At 46.1% G+C, this 24,281-nt stretch overlaps 1 protein-coding gene across 2 annotated transcripts in view; it reads left to right on the top strand.

Moving 5' to 3' along the window:
- The first annotated feature begins 2,195 nt into the window (after positions 1-2,195).
- CSPG5 (chondroitin sulfate proteoglycan 5) overlaps positions 2,196-24,281 on the top strand; it is a 115,873-nt gene continuing 93,787 nt past the window's right edge. For both annotated transcript variants that reach the window (XM_069729159.1, XM_069729160.1), the window contains exon 1: positions 2,196-2,442. In XM_069729159.1, coding sequence (XP_069585260.1) covers positions 2,370-2,442 — 73 coding nt within the window. In that variant the 5' untranslated portion in view covers positions 2,196-2,369. The remainder of the gene's footprint in view (positions 2,443-24,281) is intronic.

Raw genomic sequence — 24,281 nt, forward strand, 5'->3', positions numbered from 1 at the left:
CAGTCGCCTTTCTCGCTGTCTCCTACCCTCACAGTCGCCTTTCTCGCTGTCTCCTGCCCTCACAGTTGCCTTTTTTGCAGTCTCCTGCCCTCACAGTCGCATTTCTTGCTGTCTCCTGCCCTCACAGTTGCCTTTCTCGCTGTCTCCTGCCCTCACAGTCGCCTTTCTCGCAGTCTCCTGCCCTCACAGTCGCTTTTCTCGCTGTCTCCTGCCCTCACAGTCGCCTTTCTTGCTGTCTCCTGCCCTCACAGTCGCCTTTCTTGCAGTCTCCTGCCCTCACAGTTGCCTTTTTTGCAGTCTCCTGCCCTCAGAGTCACCTTTCTCGCTGTCTCCTGCCCTCACAGTCGCCTTTCTCGCTGTCTCCTGCCCTCACAATCGCCTTTCTCGCTGTCTCCTGCCCTCACAGTCGCATTTCTCGCTGTCTCCTGCCCTCACAGTCGCCTTTCTCGCAGTCTTCTGCCCTCAGTCGCCTTTCTCGCTGTCTCCAGCCCTCACAGTCGCCTTTCTCGCTGTCTCCTGCCCTCACAGTCGCCTTTCTCGCTGTCTCCTGCCCTCACAGTCGCCTTTCTCGCTGTCTCCAGCCCTCACAGTCGCCTTTCTTGCTGCATCCTGCCCTCACAGTCGCCTTTCTCGCTGTCTCCTGCCCTCACAGTCGCCTTTCTCGCAGTCTTCTGTCCTCACAGTCGCCTTTCTCGCTGTCTCCAGCCCTCACAGTCGCCTTTCTCGCTGTCTCCAGCCCTCACAGTCGCCTTTCTCGCTGTCTCCTGCCCTCACAGTCACCTTTCTCGCTGTCTCCTGCCCTCATAGTCGCCTTTCTCGCAGTCTTATGCCCTCACAGTCGCCTTTCTCGCTGTCTCCAGCCCTCATAGTCGCCTTTCTTGCTGTCTCCTGCCCTCACAGTCGCCTTTCTTGCAGTCTCCTGCCCTCACAGTTGCCTTTTTTGCAGTCTCCTGCCCTCACAGTCACCTTTCTCGCTGTCTCCTGCCCTCACAGTCGCCTTTCTCGCTGTCTCCTGCCCTCACAATCGCCTTTCTCGCTGTCTCCTGCCCTCACAGTCGCATTTCTCGCTGTCTCCTGCCCTCACATTTGCCTTTCTTGCTGTCTCCTGCCCTCACAGTCGCCTTTCTTGCTGTCTCCTGCCCTCACAGTCGCCTTTCTCGCTGTCTCCTGCCCTCACAGTCGCCTTTCTCGCTGTCTCCTGCCCTCACAGTCGCCTTTCTCGCTGTCTCCTGCCCTCACAGTCGCCTTTCTCGCAGTCTTCTGCCCTCACAGTCGCCTTTCTCGCTGTCTCCAGCCCTCACAGTCGCCTTTCTCGCTGTCTCCTGCCCTCACATTTGCCTTTCTTGCTGTCTCCTGCCCTCACAGTCGCCTTTCTCGCTGTCTCCTGCCCTCACAGTCGCCTTTCTCGCTGTCTCCAGCCCTCACAGTCGCCTTTCTCGCTGTCTCCTGCCCTGACATTTGCCTTTCTTGCTGTCTCCTGCCCTCACAGTCGCCTTTCTTGCTGTCTCCTGCCCTCACAGTCGCCTTTCTTGCTGTCTCCTACCCTCACAGTCGCCTTTCTCGCTGTCTCCTGCCCTCATAGTCGCCTTTCTCGCTGTCTCCTGCCCTCACAGTCGCCTTTCTCGCTGTCTCCTGCCCTCACAGTCGCCTTTCTTGCTGTCTCCTGCCCTCACAGTCGCCTTTCTCGCTGTCTCCTGCCCTCACAGTCGCCTTTCTCGCTGTCTCCTGCCCTCACAGTCGCCTTTCTCGCTGTCTCCAGCCCTCACATTTGCCTTTCTTGCTGTCTCCTGCCCTCACATTTGCCTTTCTCGCTGTCTCCTGCCCTCACAGTCGCCTTTCTCGCTGTCTCCTGCCCTCACAGTCGCCTTTCTCGCTGTCTCCTGCCCTCACAGTCGCCTTTCTCGCTGTCTCCTGCCCTCACAGTCGCCTTTCTCGCTGTCTCCTGCCCTCACAGTCGCCTTTCTCGCTGTCTCCTGCCCTCACAGTCGCCTTTCTCGCTGTCTCCTGCCCTCACATTTGCTCTGTTCCTTCCTGACAGGTGGAGCTGTTGCCCCCCAGGTGTGTGGCCGCAGCGCAGGATTTGGGGGCACAGTGTGGCTCTCACCCCCAGTCCCGTGCAGGCTGCAGCTAGTAGTGGTGGTCCCTAGCCCCCTGCAGCCGCCCCCTCCCCTCATCCTTCCATCCCCTCCCCCTCTGGCAGCAGCAGCAGCACAGAGCTCGGCGCTGCAGACGCGGCTGGCTCCTCAGCATGTCCCCGCAGCCTGTCCCTGCTCAGAGTGGAGCGGACATGCAGGCGCTGAGGGGCTGATCCCCCTGCCCACCTTCCGCAGACCCCCAGGAGCTCGGTGATTCCTCCGCCATAGCTCACAATGGAGTCCTGGCTGCAGTGCTGGATTCTGGTTTCTCTGCTCTGCTCTCTGCTCATCCAGTGCAGCGCAGGAGGTAAGTGCTGGGATTAGAGGGGGCTCCAGCCTGACACTGGGGGGCAGCTGCACATAATGATGGCATGTCTGCAGCTGGGCACTGATGGAGCTTTCTGCAGCCTGGGCATTTAGAGGGGGGGTTGCAGATTTTTGCATGTAACCATCCTATGGGGGCATTCATGGTGCTGGGCACAGACTCCAGCCTGGATGTGGGGGGTGTGAGGACTTATGCACATCACTGAGATCACTCCCTATCTTTCCACCAGCCCCTAGCAACACGACTCTCCTCTCCAGATTACTGTTGCATGCACTGGCTCGTGTGGACTAGAAGAGGTTAATGCGCTCCAGACAGTGGAAAGATGGCAGAAAATGGCAGCATGACTCCTCCAGGTGGCGGGGGCGCCAGTCCTGCATGATCCTGAGGTTTCTCCATAGGAATCGATGCATCGCTACATATACAGCGCCCCCCATCCCCCTCGGTTTGGATCATGAAGCTAATTTTCTATCCTTCCTCAGACGGGGGAGGGGACGGAGCTCAGTCCTGGGGGGCAGTGCAGACCCCAGTAACTAGGCAGACGGCGTACGTCACGTGGTCACTGATGTATAGGTGGTGACACGTGCCCCGCATCGCTTATACGCTGGTGATGGGCACTGGGCCAGGCGCTGTACCCCACTGTCACCCTCTGCCATCACTACAAGTATACCCTGTGCTGGGCATCACAATGGCCGATAATGGCAGACGAGAGAGGGCGGCCCCCGAGGAGTCCAGTCCATCCACATCGGGGCACCATACTGGTGCTGGCCATCCAAGTCCACGTAGGCTGGCAGGTCTTGGGGCACGGCCGCAGCTCGGCTTTTTCTCACCATGGTAAAGGTACCTAATTAGCTCGATAAAGGTAAAATGATTCTTTGGTCCGTTGCACACTCCCAAATTGGCCCCCAATTATGTCTGTCCCTGGAGGGGGACGCTGGCTTCCATCATTGAAGCTTAGTGATAGTTCCACCATATCTGCTTCCCATTTACTGTAATAATTGATTTCCTCCTGAGTGTCCTAAATATCTGCAGATTGGTTGCATCACCTGCACTGGGCCGGTCTGCCCCTCTCCATGCCACGTAGGGAAGACATGTAAATTGCATCAAGCTCCACAGAATCGCGTTTTCCAGGTTGTCACTGTTTTGAAGCCCCCCTACCCTGGTGCTGGGACCCTTGTTACGGAATTGACCTGCCAATGTGATGGCTCCTTTGTCCTGAGATCACAAGGACCGATCAGGTGGAGAACAGAAACATTGTGTCACTGGATATTCAACAGTGGGGTGTCACCGTGGCAACTATTCCGTGCGCATATTCAGGGGCGCACTGACTAATCGGTATTGTAAGACGAGGAGATGTCCTGAATCCTTGATCCAGGGAGGATAGCAGTGGTGACATCAAGAGGTGCCAAAGACATGGAGATGTCCTGAACCTTAGATCCAGGGAGGATAGCAGTGGTGACATCAGGAGGTGCCAATATAAGACGAGGAGATGTCCTGAACCCCGATCCAGGGAGGATAGCAGTGGTGACATCAGGAGGTGCCAAAGACATGGAGATGGCCTGAACCTTAAATCCAGGGAGGATAGCAGTGGTGACATCAGGAGGTGCCAATATAAGACGAGGAGATGTCCTGAACCCCGATCCAGGGAGGATAGCAGTGGTGACATCAGGAGGTGCCAAAGACATGGAGATGGCCTGAACCTTAGATCCAGGGAGGATAGCAGTGGTGACATCAGGAGGTGCCATTCTAAGACAAGGAGATGTCCTGAACCCCTGATCCAGGGAGGTTATCTGTGGGGACACCACGAGGTGCCAAAGACATTGAGATGTCCTGAACCTTAGATCCAGGGAGGATAGCAGTGGTGACATCAGGAGGTGCCAAAGACATGGAGATGGTCTGAACCTTAGATCCAGGGAGGATAGCAGTGGTGACATCAGGAGGTGCCATTCTAAGACAAGGAGATGTCCTGAACCCCTGATCCAGGGACGTTATCTGTGGGGACACCACGAGGTGCCAAAGACATTGAGATGTCCTGAACCTTAGATCCAGGGAGGATAGCAGTGGTGACATCAGGAGGTGCCAAAGACATGGAGATGTCCTGAACCTTAGATCCAGGGAGGATAGCAGTGGTGACATCAGGAGGTGCCTAAGACATGGAGATGTCCTGAACCTTAGATCCAGGGAGGATAGCAGTGGTGACATCAGGAGGTGCCAAAGACATGGAGATGTCCTGAACCCCTGATCCAGGGAGGTTATCTGTGGTGACACCACGAGGTGCCAAAGACATGGAGATGTCCTGAACCTTAGATCCAGGGAGGATAGCAGTGGTGACATCAGGAGGTGCCAAAGTAAGACGAAGAGATGTCCCAAATCCCTGATCCAGGGAGGTTATCAGTGGTGACACCACGAGGTTTTAGTATCTTCTTTCTCAAAGATGTAATTTCTTGGGGTTTTTAGTCCACATTTTGATACTTTGTAACCATCATCTCCAGCCGTCATAACCCTCATGGTCATCGGCATCACTGGAAACTTTGTAGATCTGAAGACCCTGAGATTTTACATGTATTGAAGGTTTTTAGAATCCTTGGAGAAGAGGAAGGAAGAGCAGAATGACAGCGTCTTATATGTGCTGCTCTGATCATAGTGACAGTACATGCAGATACACATAGGGGACACCCGGCAGGTATATACAGTGGGGCAAAAAAGTATTTAGTCAGTCAGCAATAGTGCAAGTTCCACCACTTAAAAAGATGAGAGGCGTCTGTAATTTACATCATAGGTAGACCTCAACTATGGGAGACAAACTGAGAAAAAAAAACCCAGAAAATCACATTGTCTGTTTTTTTAACAATTTATTTGCATATTATGGTGGAAAATAAGTATTTGGTCAGAAACAAAATTTCATCTCAATACTTTGTAATATATCCTTTGTTGGCAATGACAGAGGTCAAACGTTTTCTGTAAGTCTTCACAAGGTTGCCACACACTGTTGTTGGTATGTTGGCCCATTCCTCCATGCAGATCTCCTCTAGAGCAGTGATGTTTTTGGCTTTTCGCTTGGCAACACGGACTTTCAACTCCCTCCAAAGGTTTTCTATAGGGTTGAGATCTGGAGACTGGCTAGGCCACTCCAGGACCTTGAAATGCTTCTTACGAAGCCACTCCTTCGTTGCCCTGGCGGTGTGCTTTGGATCATTGTCATGTTGAAAGACCCAGCCACGTTTCATCTTCAATGCCCTTGCTGATGGAAGGAGGTTTGCACTCAAAATCTCACGATACATGGCCCCATTCATTCTTTCATGTACCCGGATCAGTCGTCCTGGCCCCTTTGCAGAGAAACAGCCCCAAAGCATGATGTTTCCACCACCATGCTTTACAGTAGGTATGGTGTTTGATGGATGCAACTCAGTATTCTTTTTCCTCCAAACACGACAAGTTGTGTTTCTACCAAACAGTTCCAGTTTGGTTTCATCAGACCATAGGACATTCTCCCAAAACTCCTCTGGATCATCCAAATGCTCTCTAGCAAACTTCAGACGGGCCCGGACATGTACTGGCTTAAGCAGTGGGACACGTCTGGCACTGCAGGATCTGAGTCCATGGTGGCCTAGTGTGTTACTTATGGTAGGCCTTGTTACATTGGTCCCAGCTCTCTGCAGTTCATTCACTAGGTCCCCCCGCGTGGTTCTGGGATTTTTGCTCACCGTTCTTGAGATCATTCTGACCCCACGGGGTGGGATTTTGCGTGGAGCCCCAGATCGAGGGAGATTATCAGTGGTCTTGTATGTCTTCCATTTTCTAATTATTGCTCCCACTGTTGATTTCTTCACTCCAAGCTGGTTGGCTATTGCAGATTCAGTCTTCCCAGCCTGGTGCAGGGCTACAATTTTGTTTCTGGTGTCCTTTGACAGCTCTTTGGTCTTCACCATAGTGGAGTTTGGAGTCAGACTGTTTGAGGGTGTGCACAGGTGTCTTTTTATACTGATAACAAGTTTAAACAGGTGCCATTACTACAGGTAATGAGTGGAGGAAAGAGGAGACTCTTAAAGAAGAAGTTACAGGTCTGTGAGAGCCAGAAATCTTGATTGTTTGTTTCTGACCAAATACTTATTTTCAACCATAATATGCAAAAAAAATGTTAAAAAAACAGAGAATGTGATTTTCTGGATTTTTTTTTCTCAGTTTGTCTCCCATAGTTGAGGTCTACCTATGATGTAAATTACAGACGCCTCTCATCTTTTTAAGTGGTGGAACTTGCACTATTGCTGACTGACTAAATACTTTTTTGCCCCACTGTATATATATATATATATATATATATACACATAGGGGACACGGCAGGTATATATATATATATATATACCAAACAAAAAACGGAAGGCAGCACTCCAATGGATCAGTGCGAGCCGAAACGTCGCGAGATGTGGGTCTGAAATAAACTTCACAGCTTTTTTCACCTTCATTATCCATTGGAGTGCTGCCTTCCATTTTTTGTTTGGTATATTACTTGGATGGACATGAGGATGGTCTTTTCCAGGAGGCCTGGCACCCATTGGTGAGCGTTGTGCTGCACTCATTTTTTTCCTATATATATATATATATATATATATATATATATATATACATACACATAGGGGACACGGCAGGTATATATATATATATATATACACATAGGGGACACGGCAGGTATATATATATATATATATATATATATATATATATATACACACACATAGGGGACACGGCAGGTATATATATACACATAGGGGACACACGGCAGGTATATATATATATATATACACATAGGGGACACACAGCAGGTATATATCCACACATAGGGGACACGACAGGTATATATATATACACATAGGGGACACGGCAGGTATATATATATATACACACATAGGGGACACACAGCAGGTATATATACACACATAGGGGACACACAGCAGGTATATATATGTATATATACACATAGGGGACACGGCAGGTATACATACATACATATGGGACACACAGCAGGTGTATATATATATACACATAGGGGACACGGCAGTTATACATACATACATAGGGGACACACGGCAGGTATACATACATACATAGGGGACACACGGCAGGTATCTATATATATAATTGCCTAAGGGTTTTTCCGTCTGTCTGTCTGTCTGTCTGTCTGTCCTGGAAATCCCGGCTCTCTGATTGGTCGAGGCCGCCAGGCCTCGACCAATCAGAGACCGGCACAGCATCGACATAGAAATCCCGCGTCTGATTGGTCGAGGCCGCCAGGCCTCGACCAATCAGCAACGGGCACAGCGACGATGATGTCATAATGGTTGCCATGGCGACGATGATGTCATAAAGGTTGCCTCGACCAATCAGCGACGGGCACAGTCTGCCGCGAATTCTAGAATCATCATTGTCCATAGACTACGGGGACATGCATATTCTAGAATACCCGATGCGTTAGAATCGGGCCACAATCTAGTCTATATATATAATTGTCTAAGGGTTTTTCCGTCTGTCTGTCCTGGAAATCCCATGTCAGCGACGGGCACAGCGACGATGATGTCATAAAGGACGTAGACATCTGACGTTTCTGATTCAGCGACGGGCACAGTATCGACGTAGATGTCATAATGGTTGCCATGGCGACGATGATGTCTTAACCCCTCTGTGACCTTAGACGTACTATCCCGTCGAGGTGCCCTGGGCTTATCTGACCCTGGACGGGATAGTACGTCATAGCCGATCGGCCGCGCTCACGGGGGGAGCGCGGCCGATCGCGGCCGGGTGTCAGCTGCTTATCGCAGCTGACATCCGGCACTATGTGCCAGGAGCGGTCACGGACCGCCCCCGGCACATTAACCCCTGGCACACCGCGATCAAAGATGATCGCGATGTGCCGGCGGTACAGGGAAGCACCGCGCAGGGAGGGGGCTCCCTGCGGGCTTCCCTGAGCCCCCCGCAGCAACGCGATGTGATCGCGTTGCTGCGAGGGTCTCCTCACCTCCCTCCCTGCTCGAGCCCCGGATCCAAGATGGCCGCGGATCCGGGTCCTGCAGGGAGGGAGGTGGCTTCACAGAGCCTGCTCAGAGCAGGCACTGTGAAGCAGCCTGCACTCCTATCAGATCAGTGATCTGACAGAGTGCTGTGCAAACTGTCAGATCACTGATCTGTGATGTCCCCCCCTGGGACAAAGTAAAAAAGTAAAAAAAAAAATTTCCAAATGTGTAAAAAAAATAAAAAAAAATATTCCAAAATAATGAAAAAAAAAAAAAAATATTATTCCCATAAATACATTTCTTCATCTAAATAAAAAAAAAAAACCAATAAAAGTACACATATTTAGTATCGCCGCGTCCGTAACGGCCCGACCTATAAAACTGGCCCACTAGTTAACCCCTTCAGTAAACACCGTAAGAAAAAAAAAAAAAAAACGAGGCAAAAAACAACGCTTTATTATCATACCGCCGAACAAAAAGTGGAATAACACGCGATCAAAAGGACAGATATAAATAACCATGGTACCGCTGAAAGCGTCATATTGTCCCGCAAAAAAAGAGCCGCCATACAGCATCATCAGCAAAAAAATAAAAAAGTTATAGTCCTGAGAATAAAGCGATGCAAAAATAATTATTTTTTCTGTAAAATAGTTTTTATCGTATAAAAGCACCAAACCATAAAAAAATGATATAAATGAGGTATCGCTGTAATCGTACTGACCCGAAGAATAAAACTGATTTATCAATTTTACCAAACGCGGAACGGTATAAACGCCTCCCCCAATAGAAATTCATGAATAGCTGGCTTTTGGTCATTCTTCCTCACAAAAATCGGAATAAAAAGCGATAAAAAAATGTCACGTGCCCAAAAATGTTTTCAATAAAAACGTCAACTCGTCCCGCAAAAAACAAGACCTCACATGACTCTGTGGACCAAAATATGGAAAAATTATAGCTCTCAAAATGTGGTATTGCAAAAAATATTTTTTGCAATAAAAAGGGTCTTTCAGTGTGTGACGGCTGCCAATCATAAAAATCCGCTAAAAAACTCGCTATAAAAGTAAATCAAACCCCCCTTCATCACCCCCTTAGTTAGGGAAAAATAAAAAAAAATGTATTTATTTCCATTTTCCCATTAGGGCTAGGGCTAGGGTTAGGGCTAGGGTTAGGGCTAGGGTTAGGGCTAGGGTTAGGGTTAGGGCTAGGGTTAGGGCTAGGGTTAGGGCTAGGGTTAGGGCTAGGGCTAGGGTTAGGGCTAGGGTTAGGGCTAGGGTTAGGGCTAGGGTTAGGGTTAGGGCTAGGGTTAGGGCTAGGATTAGGGTTAGGGTTAGGGTTGGGGCTACAGTTAGGGTTGGGGCTAAAGTTAGGGTTAGGGTTTAGATTACATTTACAGTTGGGAATAGGGTTGGGATTAGGGTTAGGGGTGTGTCAGGGTTAGAGGTGTGGTTAGGGTTACCGTTGGAATTAGGGTTAGGGGTGTGTTTAGATTAGGGTTTCAGTTATAATTGGGGGGTTTCCACTGTTTCGGCACATCAGGGGCTCTCCAAACACGACATGGCGTCCGATCTCAATTCCAGCCAATTCTGCGTTGAAAAAGTAAAACAGTGCTCCTTCCCTTCCGAGCTCTCCTGTGTGCCCAAACAGGGGTTTACCCCAACATATGGGGTATCAGCGTACTCAGGACAAATTGGACAACAACTTTTGTGGACCAATTTCTCCTGTTACCCTTGGGAAAATACAAAACTGGGGGCTAAAAAATAATTTTTGTGGGAAAACAAAAAGATTTTTTATTTTCACGGCTCTGCGTTATAAACTGTAGTGAAACACTTGGGGGTTCAAAGTTCTCACAACACATCTAGATAAGTTCATTGAGGGGTCTAGTTTCCAATATGGGGTCACTTGTGGGGGGTTTCTACTGTTTAGGTACATTAGGGGCTCTGCAAACGCAATGTGACGCCTGCAGACCAATCCATCTAAGTCTGCATTCCAAATGATGCTCCTTCCCTTCCGAGCCCTCCCATGCGCCCAAACGGTGGTTCCCCCCCACATATCGGGTATCAGCGTACTCAGGACAAATTGGACAACAACTTTTGTGGACCAATTTCTCCTGTTACCCTTGGGAAAATACAAAACTGGGGGCTAAAAAATAATTTTTGTGGGAAAACAAAAAGATTTTTTATTTTCACGGCTCTGCGTTATAAACTGTAGTGAAACACTTGGGGGTTCAAAGTTCTCACAACACATCTAGATAAGTTCATTGAGGGGTCTAGTTTCCAATATGGGGTCACTTGTGGGGGGTTTCTACTGTTTAGGTACATTAGGGGCTCTGCAAACGCAATGTGACGCCTGCAGACCAATCCATCTAAGTCTGCATTCCAAATGATGCTCCTTCCCTTCCGAGCCCTCCCATGCGCCCAAACGGTGGTTCCCCCCCACATATCGGGTATCAGCGTACTCAGGACAAATTGGACAACAACATTTAGGGTCCAATTTCTCCTGCTAACCTTGGAAAAATACAAAACTGGGGGCTAAAATATAATTTTTGTGGAAAAAAAAATATTTTTTATTTGCATGGCTCTGCGTTATAAACTGTAGTGAAATACTTGGGGGTTCAAAGCTCTCACAACACATCAAGATGAGTTCCTTAGGGGGTCTACTTTCCAAAATGGTGTCACTTGTGGGGGGTTTCTACTGTTTAGGTACATTAGGGGCTCTGCAAACGCAATGTGACGCCTGCAGACCATTCCATCTAAGTCTGCATTCCAAATGGCGCTCCTTCCCTTCCGAACCCTCCCATGCGCCCAAACGGTGGTTCCCCCCCACATATGGGGTATCAGCGTACTCAGGACAAATTGGACAACAACTTTTGTGGTCCAATTTCTCCTCTTACCCTAGGGAAAATACAAAACTGGGGGCTAAAAAATAATTTTTGTGGGAAAAAAATTTTGTTTTATTTTTATGGCTCTGCATTATAAACTTCTGTGAAGCCCTTGGTGGGTCAAAGTGCTCACCACACATCCAGATAAGTTCCTTAGGGGGTCTACTTTCCAAAATGGTGTCACTTGTGGGGGGTTTCAATGTTTAGGCACATCAGTGGCTCTCCAAACGCAACATGGCGTCCCATCTCAATTCCTGTCAATTTTGCATTGAAAAGTCAAACGGCGCTCCTTCCCTTCCGAGCTCTCCCATGCGCCCAAACAGTGGTTTACTGCCACATATGGGGTATCAGCGTACTCGGGACAAATTGGACAACAACTTTTGAGGTCCAATTTCTTCTCTTACCCTTGGAAAAATAAAAAATTGGGGGCAAAAATATAATTTTTGTGAAAAAATATGATTTTTTATTTTTACGGTTCTGCATTATAAACTTCTGTGAAGCACTTGGTGGGTCAAAGTGCTCACCACACCTCTAGATAAGTTCCTTAGGGGGTCTACTTTCCAAAATGGTGTCACTTGTGGGGGGTTTCAATGTTTAGGCACATCAGTGGCTCTCCAAACGCAACATGGCGTCCCATCTCAATTCCTGTCAATTTTGCATTGAAAAGTCAAACGGCGCTCCTTCCCTTCCGAGCTCTCCCATGCGCCCAAACAGTGGTTTACTGCCACATATGGGGTATCAGCGTACTCGGGACAAATTGGACAACAACTTTTGAGGTCCAATTTCTTCTCTTACCCTTGGAAAAATAAAAAATTGGGGGCAAAAATATAATTTTTGTGAAAAAATATGATTTTTTATTTTTACGGTTCTGCATTATAAACTTCTGTGAAGCACTTGGTGGGTCAAAGTGCTCACCACACCTCTAGATAAGTTCCTTAGGGGGTCTACTTTCCAAAATGGTGTCACTTGTGGGGGGTTTCAATGTTTAGGCACATCAGTGGCTCTCCAAACGCAACATGGCGTCCCATCTCAATTTCTGTCAATTTTGCATTGAAAAGTCAAACTGCGCTCCTTCCCTTCCGAGCTCTCCCATGCGCCCAAACAGTGGTTTACTGCCACATATGGGGTATCAGCGTACTCAGGACAAATTGGACAACAACTTTTGAGGTCCAATTTCTTCTCTTACCCTTGGAAAAATAAAAAATTGGGGGCAAAAATATAATTTTTGTGAAAAAATATGATTTTTTATTTTTACGGTTCTGCATTATAAACTTCTGTGAAGCACTTGGTGGGTCAAAGTGCTCACCACACATCCAGATAAGTTCCTTAGGGGGTCTACTTTCCAAAATGGTGTCACTTGTGGGGGGTTTCAATGTTTAGGCACATCAGTGGCTCTCCAAACGCAACATGGCGTCCCATCTCAATTCCTGTCAAGTTTGCATTGAAAAGTCAAATAGCGCTCCTTCCCTTCCGAGCTCTCCCATGCGCCCAAACAGTGGTTTACTGCCACATATGGGGTATCAGCGTACTCAGGACAAATTGGACAACAACTTTTTGGGTCCAATTTCTCCTGTTACCCTTGGTAAAATAAAACAAATTGGAGCTGAAGTAAATTTTTTGTGTAAAAAAGTTAAATGTTCATTTTTATTTAAACATTCCAAAAATTCCTATTAAACACCTGAAGGGTTAATAAACTTCTTGAATGTGGTTTTGAGCACCTTGAGGGGTGCAGTTTTTAGAATGGTGTCACACTTGGGCATTTTCTATCATATAGACCCCTCAAAATGACTTCAAATGAGACGTGGTCCCTAAAAAAAAATGGTGTTGTAAAAATGAGAAATTGCTGGTCAACTTTTAACCCTTATAACTCCCTAACAAAAAAAAAAATTGGTTCCAAAATTATGCTGATGTAAAGGAGACATGTGGGAAATGTTACTTATTAAGTATTTTGTGTGACATATCTCTGTGATTTAATTGCATAAAAATTCAAAGTTTGAAAATTGCGAAATTTTCAAAATTTTCGCCAAATTTCCGTTTTTTTCACAAATAAACGCAGGTACTATCAAAGAAATTTTACCACTATCATGAAGTACAATATGTCACGAGAAAACAATGTCAGAATCACCAGGATCCGTTGAAGCGTTTCGGAGTTATAACCTCATAAAGGGACAGTGGTCAGAATTGTAAAAATTGGCCTGGTCATTAACGTGCAAACCACCCTTGGGGGTAAAGGGGTTAAAGGTTGCATCGACCAATCAGCGACGGGCACAGTCTGCCGCAAATTCTGGAATCATCATTGTCCATATACTACGGGGACATGCATATTCTAGAATACCCGATGCGTTAGAATCGGGCCACAATCTAGTGTGTATATATATATATATATATATATACACATAGGGGACACACATCAGGTATACATACATACATACATACATAGGGGACAGACGGCAGGTATATATATATACACACATAGGGGACACACGGCAGATATACATACATACATAGGGGACACACGGCAGGTATATATATACACATAGGGGACACACAGCAGGTATATATATATACACATAGGGGACACAGCAGGTATATATATATATATACACATAGGGGATGCACAGCAGGTATATATATATACACATAGGGGACACACGGCAGTTATACATACATACATAGGGGACACACGGCAGGTATATATATATACACATAGGGGACACACGGCAGATATACATACATACATACATAGGGGACAGATGGCAGGTATATATATATACATATATATATATACACATAGGGGACACACAGCAGGTATATATATACACATAGGGGACACACGGCAGGAATATATATATACACATAGGGGACACACGGCAGATATACATACATACATACATAGGGGACAGATGGCAGGTATATACAGTTAGGGCCAGAAATATTTGGACAGTGACACAAGTTTTGTTATTTTAGCTGTTTACAAAAACATGTTCAGAAATACAATTATATATATAATATGGGCTGAAAGTGCACACTCCCAGCTGCAATATGATAGTTTCCACATCCAAATCGGAGAAAGGGTTTAGGAATCATAGCTCTGTAATGCATAGCGTCCTCTTTTTCAAGGGACCAAAAGTAATTGGACAATGGACTCTAAGGGCTGCAATTAACTCTGAAGGCGTCTCCCTCGTTAACCTGTAATCAATGAAGTAGTTAAAAGGTCAGGGGTGGATTCCAGGTGTGTGGTTTTGCATTTGGAAGCTGTTGCTGTGAGCAGACAACATGCGGTCAAAGGAACTCTCAATTGAGGTGAAGCAGAACATCCTGAGGCTGAAAAAAAAGAAAAAATCCATCAGAGAGATAGCAGACATGCTTGGAGTAGCAAAAACAACAGTTGGGTACATTCTGAGAAAAAAGGAATTGACTGGTGAGCTTGGGAACTCAAAAAGGCCTGGGCGTCCACGGATGACAACAGTGGTGGATGATCGCCGCATACTTAATTTGGTGAAGAAGAACCCGTTCACAACATCAACTGAAGTCCAGAACACTCTCAGTGAAGTAGGTGTATCTGTCTCTAAGTCAACAGTAAAGAGAAGACTCCATGACAGTAAATACAAAGGGTTCACATCTAGATGCAAACCATTCATCAATACCAAAAATAGACAGAAAAACACCTCAAGAAGCCAGCTCAGTTCTGGAAAAGTATTCTATGGACAGATGAGACAAAGATCAACCTGTACCAGAATGATGGGAAGAAAAAAGTTTGGAGAAGAAAGGGAACGGCACATGATCCAAGGCACACCACATCCTCTGTAAAACATGGTGGAGGCAACGTGATGGCATGGGCATGCATGGCTTTCAATGGCACTGGGTCACTTGTGTTTATTGATGACATAAGAGCAGACAAGAGTAGCCGGATGAATTCTGAAGTGTACCGGGATATACTTTCAGCCCAGATTCAGCCAAATGCTGCAAAGTTGATTGGACGGCGCTTCATAGTACAGATGGACAATGACCCCAAGCATACAGCCAAAGCTACCCAGGAGTTCATGAGTGCCAAAAAGTGGAACATTCTGCAATGGCCAAGTCAATCTCCAGATCTAAACCCAATTGAGCATGCATTTCACTTGCTCAAATCCAGACTTAAGACGGAAAGACCCACAAACAAGCAAGACCTGAAGGCTGCGGCTGTAAAGGCCTGGCAAAGCATTACGAAGGAGGAAACCCAGCGTTTGGTGATGTCCATGGGTTCCAGACTTAAGGCAGTGATTACCTCCAAAGGATTTGCAACAAAATATTGAAAATAAAAATATTTTGTTTGGGTTATGTTTATTTGTCCAATTACTTTTGACCTCCTAAAATGTGGAGTGTTTGTAAAGAAATGTGTACAATTCCTACATTTTCTATCAGATATTTTTGTTCAACCCTTCAAATTAAACGTTACAATCTGCACTTGAATTCTGTTGTAGAGGTTTCATTTCAAATCCAATGTGGTGGCATGCAGAGCCCAACTCGCGAAAATTGTGTCACTGTCCAAATATTTCTGGCCCTAACTGTATATACACATAGGGGATGCACAGCAGGTATATATATACATATAGGGGACACATGGCAGGAATATATATATACACATAGGGGACACACGGCACTTATACATACATACATACATACATACATAGGGGACACATGGCAGGTATATATATATATATATATATATATATATATATATATATATATATATATATACACACATAGGGGACACACAGCAGTTATACAAACATAGGGGACACACAGCAGTTATACATACATACATACATAGTGGACACATGACAGGTATACATATATACATAGGGGACCCACTGCAGGTATACATACATAAGGGACACACGGCAGTTATACATACATAGGGGACACACGGCAGGTATACATATATACATAAGGGACACACGGCAGGTAAATATATACACACTAGATTGTGGCCCGATTCTAACGCATCGGGTATTCTAGAATATGCATGTCCCCGTAGTATATGGACAATGATGATTCCAGAATTTGCGGCAGACTGTGCCCGTCGCTGATTGGTCGATGCAACCTTTATGACATCATCGTCGCCATGGCAACCATTATGACATCTACGTCGATACTGTGCCCGTCGCTGAATCAGAAACGTCAGATGTCTACGTCCTTTATGACATCATCGTCGCTGTGCCCGTCGCTGACATGGGATTTCCAGGACAGACAGAAAGACAGACAGACGGAAAAACCCTTAGACAATTATATATATAGACTAGATTGTGGCCCGATTCTAACGCATCGGGTATTCTAGAATATGCATGTCCCCGTAGTCTATGGACAATGATGATTCTAGAATTCGCGGCAGACTGTGCCCGTCGCTGATTGGTCGAGGCAACCTTTATGACATCATCGTCGCCATGGCAACCATTATGACATCATCGTCGCTGTGCCCGTTGCTGATTGGTCGAGGCCTGGCGGCCTCGACCAATCAGACACGGGATTTCTGCGTCCTTTATGACATCATCGTCGCTGTGCCCGTTGCTGATTGGTCGAGGCCTGGCGGCCTCGACCAATCAGAGACGCGGGATTTCTACGTCGATGCTGTGCCGGTCTCTGATTGGTCGAGGCCTGGTGGCCTCGAACAATCAGAGAGCCGGGATTTCCAGGACAGACAGACAGACAGACGAAAAAACCCTTAGACAATTATATATATAGATAGGGGACACACGGCAGGTATACATACATACACTAGATTGTGGCCCGATTCTAACGCATCGGGTATTCTAGAATATGCATGTCCCCGTAGTATATGGACAATGATGATTCCAGAATTCACGGCAGACTGTGCCCGTCGCTGATTGGTCGAGGCAACCTTTATGACATCGTCACCATGGCAACCATTATGACATCTACGTCGATACTGTGCCCGTCGCTGATTGGTCGAGGCCTGGCGGCCTCGACCAATCAGAGACGTGGGATGTCTACGTCCTTTATGACATCATCGTCGCTGTTCCCGTCGCTGATTGGTCGACGCCTGGCGGCCTCGACCAATCAGAGACGCGGGATTTCTACGTCGATACTGTGCCCGTCGCTGATTGGTCGAGGCCTGATTGTGGCCCGATTCTAACACATCGGGTATTCTAGAATATGCATGTCCCCGTAGTATATGGACAATGATGATTCCAGAATTCGTGGCAGACTGTGCCCGTCGCTGATTGGTCGAGGCATCCTTTATGACATCATCGTCGCCATGGCAACCATTATGACATCTACGTCGGTACTGTGCCCGTCGCTGATTGGTCGAGGTGAATTCGCGGCAGACTGTGCCCGTCGCTGATTGGTCGAGGCCTGGCGTCCTCGACCAATCAGAGACGCGGGATTTCCAGGACATACAGACAGAAAAACCCTTAGGCAATTATATATATAGATAGGGGACACAGGGCAGGTATACATACATAGGGGACACACAGCAGTTATACATACATACATAGGGGACACACAGCAGTTATACATACATACATACATAGGGGACACATGGCAGGTAGGTATACATATATACATAGGGGACCCACGGCAGGTATACATACATATATAAGGGACACACGGCAGTTATGCATACATAGGGGACAAACAGCAGTTATACATACATACATACATAGTGGACACATGACAGGTATACATATATACATAAGGGACACACGGCAGTTATACATACATAGGGGACACACAGCAGGTATACATACATAGGGGACACATGGCAGGTATACATAAGGGACACACGGCAGGTATACATACATACATAGGGGACACACGGCAGGTATACATACATACATAGGGGACACATGGCAGGTATACACAGTACAGACCAAAAGTTTGGACACACCTTCTCATTTAAAGATTTTTCTGTATTTTCATGACTATGAAAATTGTACATTCACACTGAAGGCATCAAAACTATGAATTAACACATGTGGAATTACAGTTACCGTATATGAAAAAGTTTGGGCACCCCTATTAATCTTAAGCTTAATGTTTTATAAAAATTGTTTTTTTTGCAACAGCTATTTCAGTTTCATATATCCAATAACTGTTGGACACAGTAATGTTTCTGCCTTGAAATGAGGTTTATTGTACGAACAGAAAATGTGCAATCTGCATTCAAACAAAATTTGACAGGTGCATAAGTATGGGCACCCTTATCATTTTCTTGTTTTAAATACTCCTACCTACTTTTTACTGACTTACTAAAGCACTTTTTTTGGTTTTCTAACCTCATTGAGCTTTGAACTTCATAGCCAGGTGTATGCAATCATGAGAAAAGCTACTTAAAGTGGCCACTTGCAAGTTGTTCTCCTGTTTGAATCTCCTCTGAAGAGTGGCATCATGGGCTCCTCAAAACAACTGTTCAGGGGAAGGATACAAAAAGCTGTCTCAGAGATTTAACCTGTCAATTTCCACTGTGAGGAACATAGTAAGGAAATGGAAGAACACAGGTACAGTTCTTGTTAAGGCCAGAAGTGGCAGGCCAAGAAAACCATCAGAAAGGCAGAGAAGAAGAATGGTGAGATCAGTCAAGGACAATCCTCAGACCACCTCCAGAGGACTGCAGCATCAACTTGCTGCAGATGGTGTCACTTTGCATCGGTCAACTATACAACGCACTTTGCACAGGGAGAAGCTGTATGGGAGAGTGATGCGAAAGAAGCCGTTTCTGCAAGCACGCCACAAACAGAGTCGGCTGAGGTGTGCAAAAGCACATTTGGAGAAGCCAATTTCTTTTTGGAAGAAGGTCCTGTGGACTGATAAAACCAAGATTGAGTGGTTGGTCATACAAAAAGGCGTTATGCATGGCGGCAAAAAAACACAGCATTCCAAGAAAAATACTTGCTACCCACAGTAAAATTTGGTGGAGGTTCCATCATGCTTTGGGGCTGTGTGGCCAATACCGGCACCGGGAATCTTGTTAAAGTTGAGGGACACATGGATTCCTCTCAGTATCAGCAGATTCTTGACAATAATGTTCATGAATCAGTGACAAAGTTGAAGTTATGCAGGGGATGGATCTTTCAGCAAGACAATGATCCAAAACACGGCTCCAAATCTACTCAGGCATTCATGCAGGGGAACAATTACACTGTTCTGGAATGGCCATCCCAGTCCCCAGACCTGAATATCATTGAACATCTGTGGGATCATTTGAAGAGGGCTGTCCATGCTCGGCGACCATCAAACTTAACTGAACTGGATTTGTTTTGTAAAGAGGAATGGTCAAAAATACCTTCATCCAGGATCCAGGAACTCATTAAAAGCTACAGGAAGCGACTAGAGGGTGTTATTTTTGCAAAAGGAGGATCTACTAAATATTAATGTCACTTTTCTGGTGGGGTGCCCATACTTATGCACCTGTCAAATTTTGTTTGAATGCAGATTGCACATTTTCTGTTCGTACAATAAACCTCATTTCATGGCAGAAAAATTACTGTGTCCAACAGTTATTAGATATATGAAACTGAAATAGCTGTTGCAAAAAAAACAATTTTCATAAGACATTAAGCTTAAGATTAATAGGGGTGCCCAAACTTTTTCATATAACTGTATATACTTAACAAAAAAGTGTGAAACAACTGAAATTATGTCTTATATTCTAGCTTATTCAAAGTAGCCACCTTTTGCTTTGATGACTGCTTTGCACACTCTTGGCATTCTCTTGATGGGCTTCAAGAGGTCGTCACCGTAAATCGTCTTCCAACAATCTTGAAGGAGTTCCCAGAGATGCTTAGCACTTGTTGGCCCTTTTGCCTTCACTCTGCGGTCCAGCTCACCCCAAACCATCTCGATTGGGTTCAGGTCTGGTGACTGTGGAGGCCAGGTCATCTGGCGTAGCGCCCATCACTCTCCTTCTTGGTCAAATAGCCCTTACACAGCCTGGAGGTGTGTTTGGGGTCATTGTCCTGTTGAAAAATAAATTATGGTCCAACTAAATGCAACCCGGATGGAATAGCATGCCGCTGCAAGATGCTGTGGTAGCCATGCTGGTTCAGTATGCCTTCAATTTTGAATAAATCCCCAACAGTGTCACCAGCAAAGCACCCCCACACCATCACACCTCCTCCTCCTCCTCCATGCTTCACGGTGGGAACCAGGCATGTAGAGTCCATCCGTTCACCTTTTCTGGGTCGCACAAAAACACGGTGGTTGGAACCAAAGATCTCAAATTTGGACTCATCAGACTAAAGCACAGATTTCCACTGGTCTAATGTCCATTCCTTGTGTTCTTTAGCCCAAACAAGTCTCTTCTGCTTGTTGCCTGTCCTTAGCAGCGGTTTCCTAGCAGCTATTTTACCATGAAGGCCTGCTGCACAAAGTCTCCTCTTAACAGTTGTTGTAGAGATGTGTCTGCTGCTAGAACTCTGTGTGGCATTGACCTGGTCTCTAATCTGAGCTGCTGTTAACCTGCGATTTCTGAGGCTGGTGACTCGGATAAACTTATCCTCAGAAGCAGAGGTGACTCTTGGTCTTCCTTTCCTCATGTGAGCCAGTTTCTTTGTAGCGCTAGATGGTTTTTGCCACTTCACTTGGGGACACTTTCAAAGTTTGCCCAAGTTTTCAGACTGACTGACCTTCATTTCTTGAAGTAATGATGGCCACTCGTTTTTCTTTACTTAGTTGCTTTTTTCTTGCCATAATACAAATTCTAACAGTCTATTCAGTAGGACTATCAGCTGTGTATCCACCAGACTTCTGCACAACACAACTGATGGTCCCAACCTCATTTATAAGGCAAGAAATCCCACTTATTAAACCTGACAGGGCACACCTGTGAAGTGAGAACCATTCCCGGTGACTACCTCTTGAAGCTCATCAAGAGAATGCCAAGAGTGTGCAAAGCAGTCATCAAAGCAAAAGGTGGCTACTTTGAAGAACCTAGAATATAAGACATTAATTTCAGTTGTTTCACACTTTTTTGTTAAGTATATAATTCCACATGTGTTAATTCATAGTTTTGATGCCTTCAGTGTGAATGTACAATTTCCATTGTCAAGAAAATACAGAAAAATCTTTAAATGAGAAGGTGTGTCCAAACTTTTGGTCTGCACTGTATATATATATATATATATATATATATATATCACACATAGCGGACACATGGCAGTTATACATATATAGATAGGGGATACACGGCAGGTATATAAATACATACATATGCAACTCACAAAAATAGAATATCATCAAAAAGTTAACTTATTTTAGTTCTTACGTGTTTATTTCTGTTAATGTTGATGATTATGGCTTACAGCCAATGAAAACCCAAAATATTTATCTCAGTAAATTAGAATACTTTATAACACCAGCTTGAAAAATGATTGTAAAATCTGAAATGTCCTACTGAAATGTATGGTCAGTAAATGCCCTCAATACTTGGTCGGGACTCCTTTTGCATCAATTACTGTGTCAATGTGGCGTGGCATGGAGGCAATCAGCCTGTGGCACTGCTGAGGGGTTATGGAAGCCCAGGTTGCTTTGATAGCAGCCTTCAGCTCGTCTGCATTGTTGGGTCTGGTGTCTCATGTTCCTCTTGACAATACTCCATAGATTCTCTATGGGGTTAAGGTCAGGCGAGTTTGCTGCCAATCAAGCCCAGTGATACTGTAGTTTGTAAACCAGGTATTGTCAAGAGGAAGATGAGACACCAGACCCAACAATGCTGACGAGCTGAAGGCTGCTATCAAAGCAACCTGGGCTTCCATAACCTCTCAGCAGCGCCACAGGCTGATCGCCTCCATGCCACGCCGCATTGATGCAGTAATTGATGCAAAAGGAGCCGCAACCAAGTATTGACTATTTACTGATCATACATTTCAGTAGGACATTTCAGACATTACAATCATTCAAGCTGGTGTTATAAAGTATTCTAATTTCCTGAGATAATGACTTTTGGGTTTTCATTGGCTGTAAGCCATAATCATCAACATTAACTGAAATAAACACATGAAATAGATCACTCTGTGTGCAATGACTCTATAGAATATAGGAGATTCACTTTTTGTATTGAAGAACTGAAATAAATTACGGTAACTTATTAATGATATTCTAATTTTGTAAGAAGCACTTGTACATAGAGAACACACGGCAAGTATACATTCATACATACATACATACAGGTGCATCTCACAAAATTAGAATATCAAAAAGTTAATTTATTTCAGTTTTTCAATACAAAAAGTATACATAGAGGACACACAGCAGGTATATATATAGTATATAGTATATACATGTATACACAGATGATAAATGAGCATACATATGTTTAGATGTATATGCAGATATGAATAACACATCAAGATATGTGAATGTACACAAAGATACGTGTACAGTGTGTAAGGGGTTGACTCACTTAGCTGCTTCCTCAGGTAGACACAGGAACCATTCTGGTAGAGAATCTCCTGCTGGTTTATTGGGGATGGCATAAACCTTGGCAGAGTTCAGCAAAATAAACAGAGGCTTGCTGGCATAACGGTAAAACAAAGAGAAAAAAAACAGTCCATGAGTCCATTCCCTGCAGGGTTCACCTGCAGTTATCCCGCACAGTCCATGAGTCCATTCCCTGCAGGGTTCACCTGCACTTATCCCGCACAGTCCATGAGTCCATTCCCTGCAGGGTTCACCTGCACTTATCCCGCACAGTCCATGAGTCCATTCCCTGCAGGGTTCACCTGCACTTATCCTGCACAGTCCATGAGTCCATTCCCTGCACGGTTCACCTGCAGTTATCCCGCACAGTCCATGAGTCCATTCCCTGCAGGGTTCACCTGCAGTTATCCTGCACAGTCCACGAGTCCATTCCCTGCAGGGTTCACCTGCAGTTATCCCGCACAGTCCATGAGTCCATTCCCTGCAGGGTTCACCTGCACTTATCCTGCACAGTCCATGAGTCCATTCCCTGCAGGATTCACCTGCAGTTATCCCGCACAGTCCATGAGTCCATTCCCTGCAGGGTTCACTTGCAGTTATCCCGCACTGTTCATGAGTCCTTTCCCTGCAGGGTTCACCTGCAGTTATCCCGCACAGTCCATGAGTCCATTCCCTGCAGGGTTCACTTGCAGTTATCCCGCACTGTTCATGAGTCCTTTCCCTGCAGGGTTCACCTGCAGTTATCCCGCACAGTCCACGAGTCCATTCCCTGCAGGGTTCACCTGCAGTTATCCCGCACAGTCCATGAGTCCATTCCCTGCATGGTTCACCTGCAGTTATCCTGCACAGTCCATGAGTCCATTCCCTGCATGGTTCACCTGCACTTATCCTGCACAGTCCATGAGTCCATTCCCTGCAGGGTTCACCTGCACTTATCCTGCACAGTCCATGAGTCCATTCCCTGCAGGATTCACCTGCAGTTATCCCGCACAGTCCATGAGTCCATTCCCTGCACGGTTCACCTGCAGTTATCCCGCACAGTCCATGAGTCCATTCCCTGCACGGTTCACCTGCAGTTATCCCGCACACAGTCCATGAGTCCATTCCCTGCAGGGTTCACCTGCAGTTATCCCGCACAGTCCATGAGTCCATTCCCTGCACGGTTCACCTGCAGTTATCCCGCACAGTCCATGAGTCCATTCCCTGCAGGGTTCACCTGCAGTTATCCTGCACAGTCCACGAGTCCATTCCCTGCAGGGTTCACCTGCAGTTATCCCGCAGAGTCCATGAGTCCATTCCCTGCAGGGTTCACCTGCAGTTATCCCGCAGAGTCCATGAGTCCATTCCCTGCAGGGTTCACCTGCAGTTATCCCGCACAGTCCATGAGTCCATTCCCTGCAGGGTTCACCTGCAGTTATCCCACAAAGTCCATGAGTCCATTCCCTGCAGGGTTCACCTGCAGTTATCCTGCACAGTCCATGAGTCCATTCCCTGCAGGGTTCACCTGCAGTTATCCTGCA

This window comes from Ranitomeya imitator, chromosome 6, assembly GCF_032444005.1.
Source record: "Ranitomeya imitator isolate aRanImi1 chromosome 6, aRanImi1.pri, whole genome shotgun sequence".
NCBI lineage: Eukaryota > Metazoa > Chordata > Amphibia > Anura > Dendrobatidae > Ranitomeya > Ranitomeya imitator.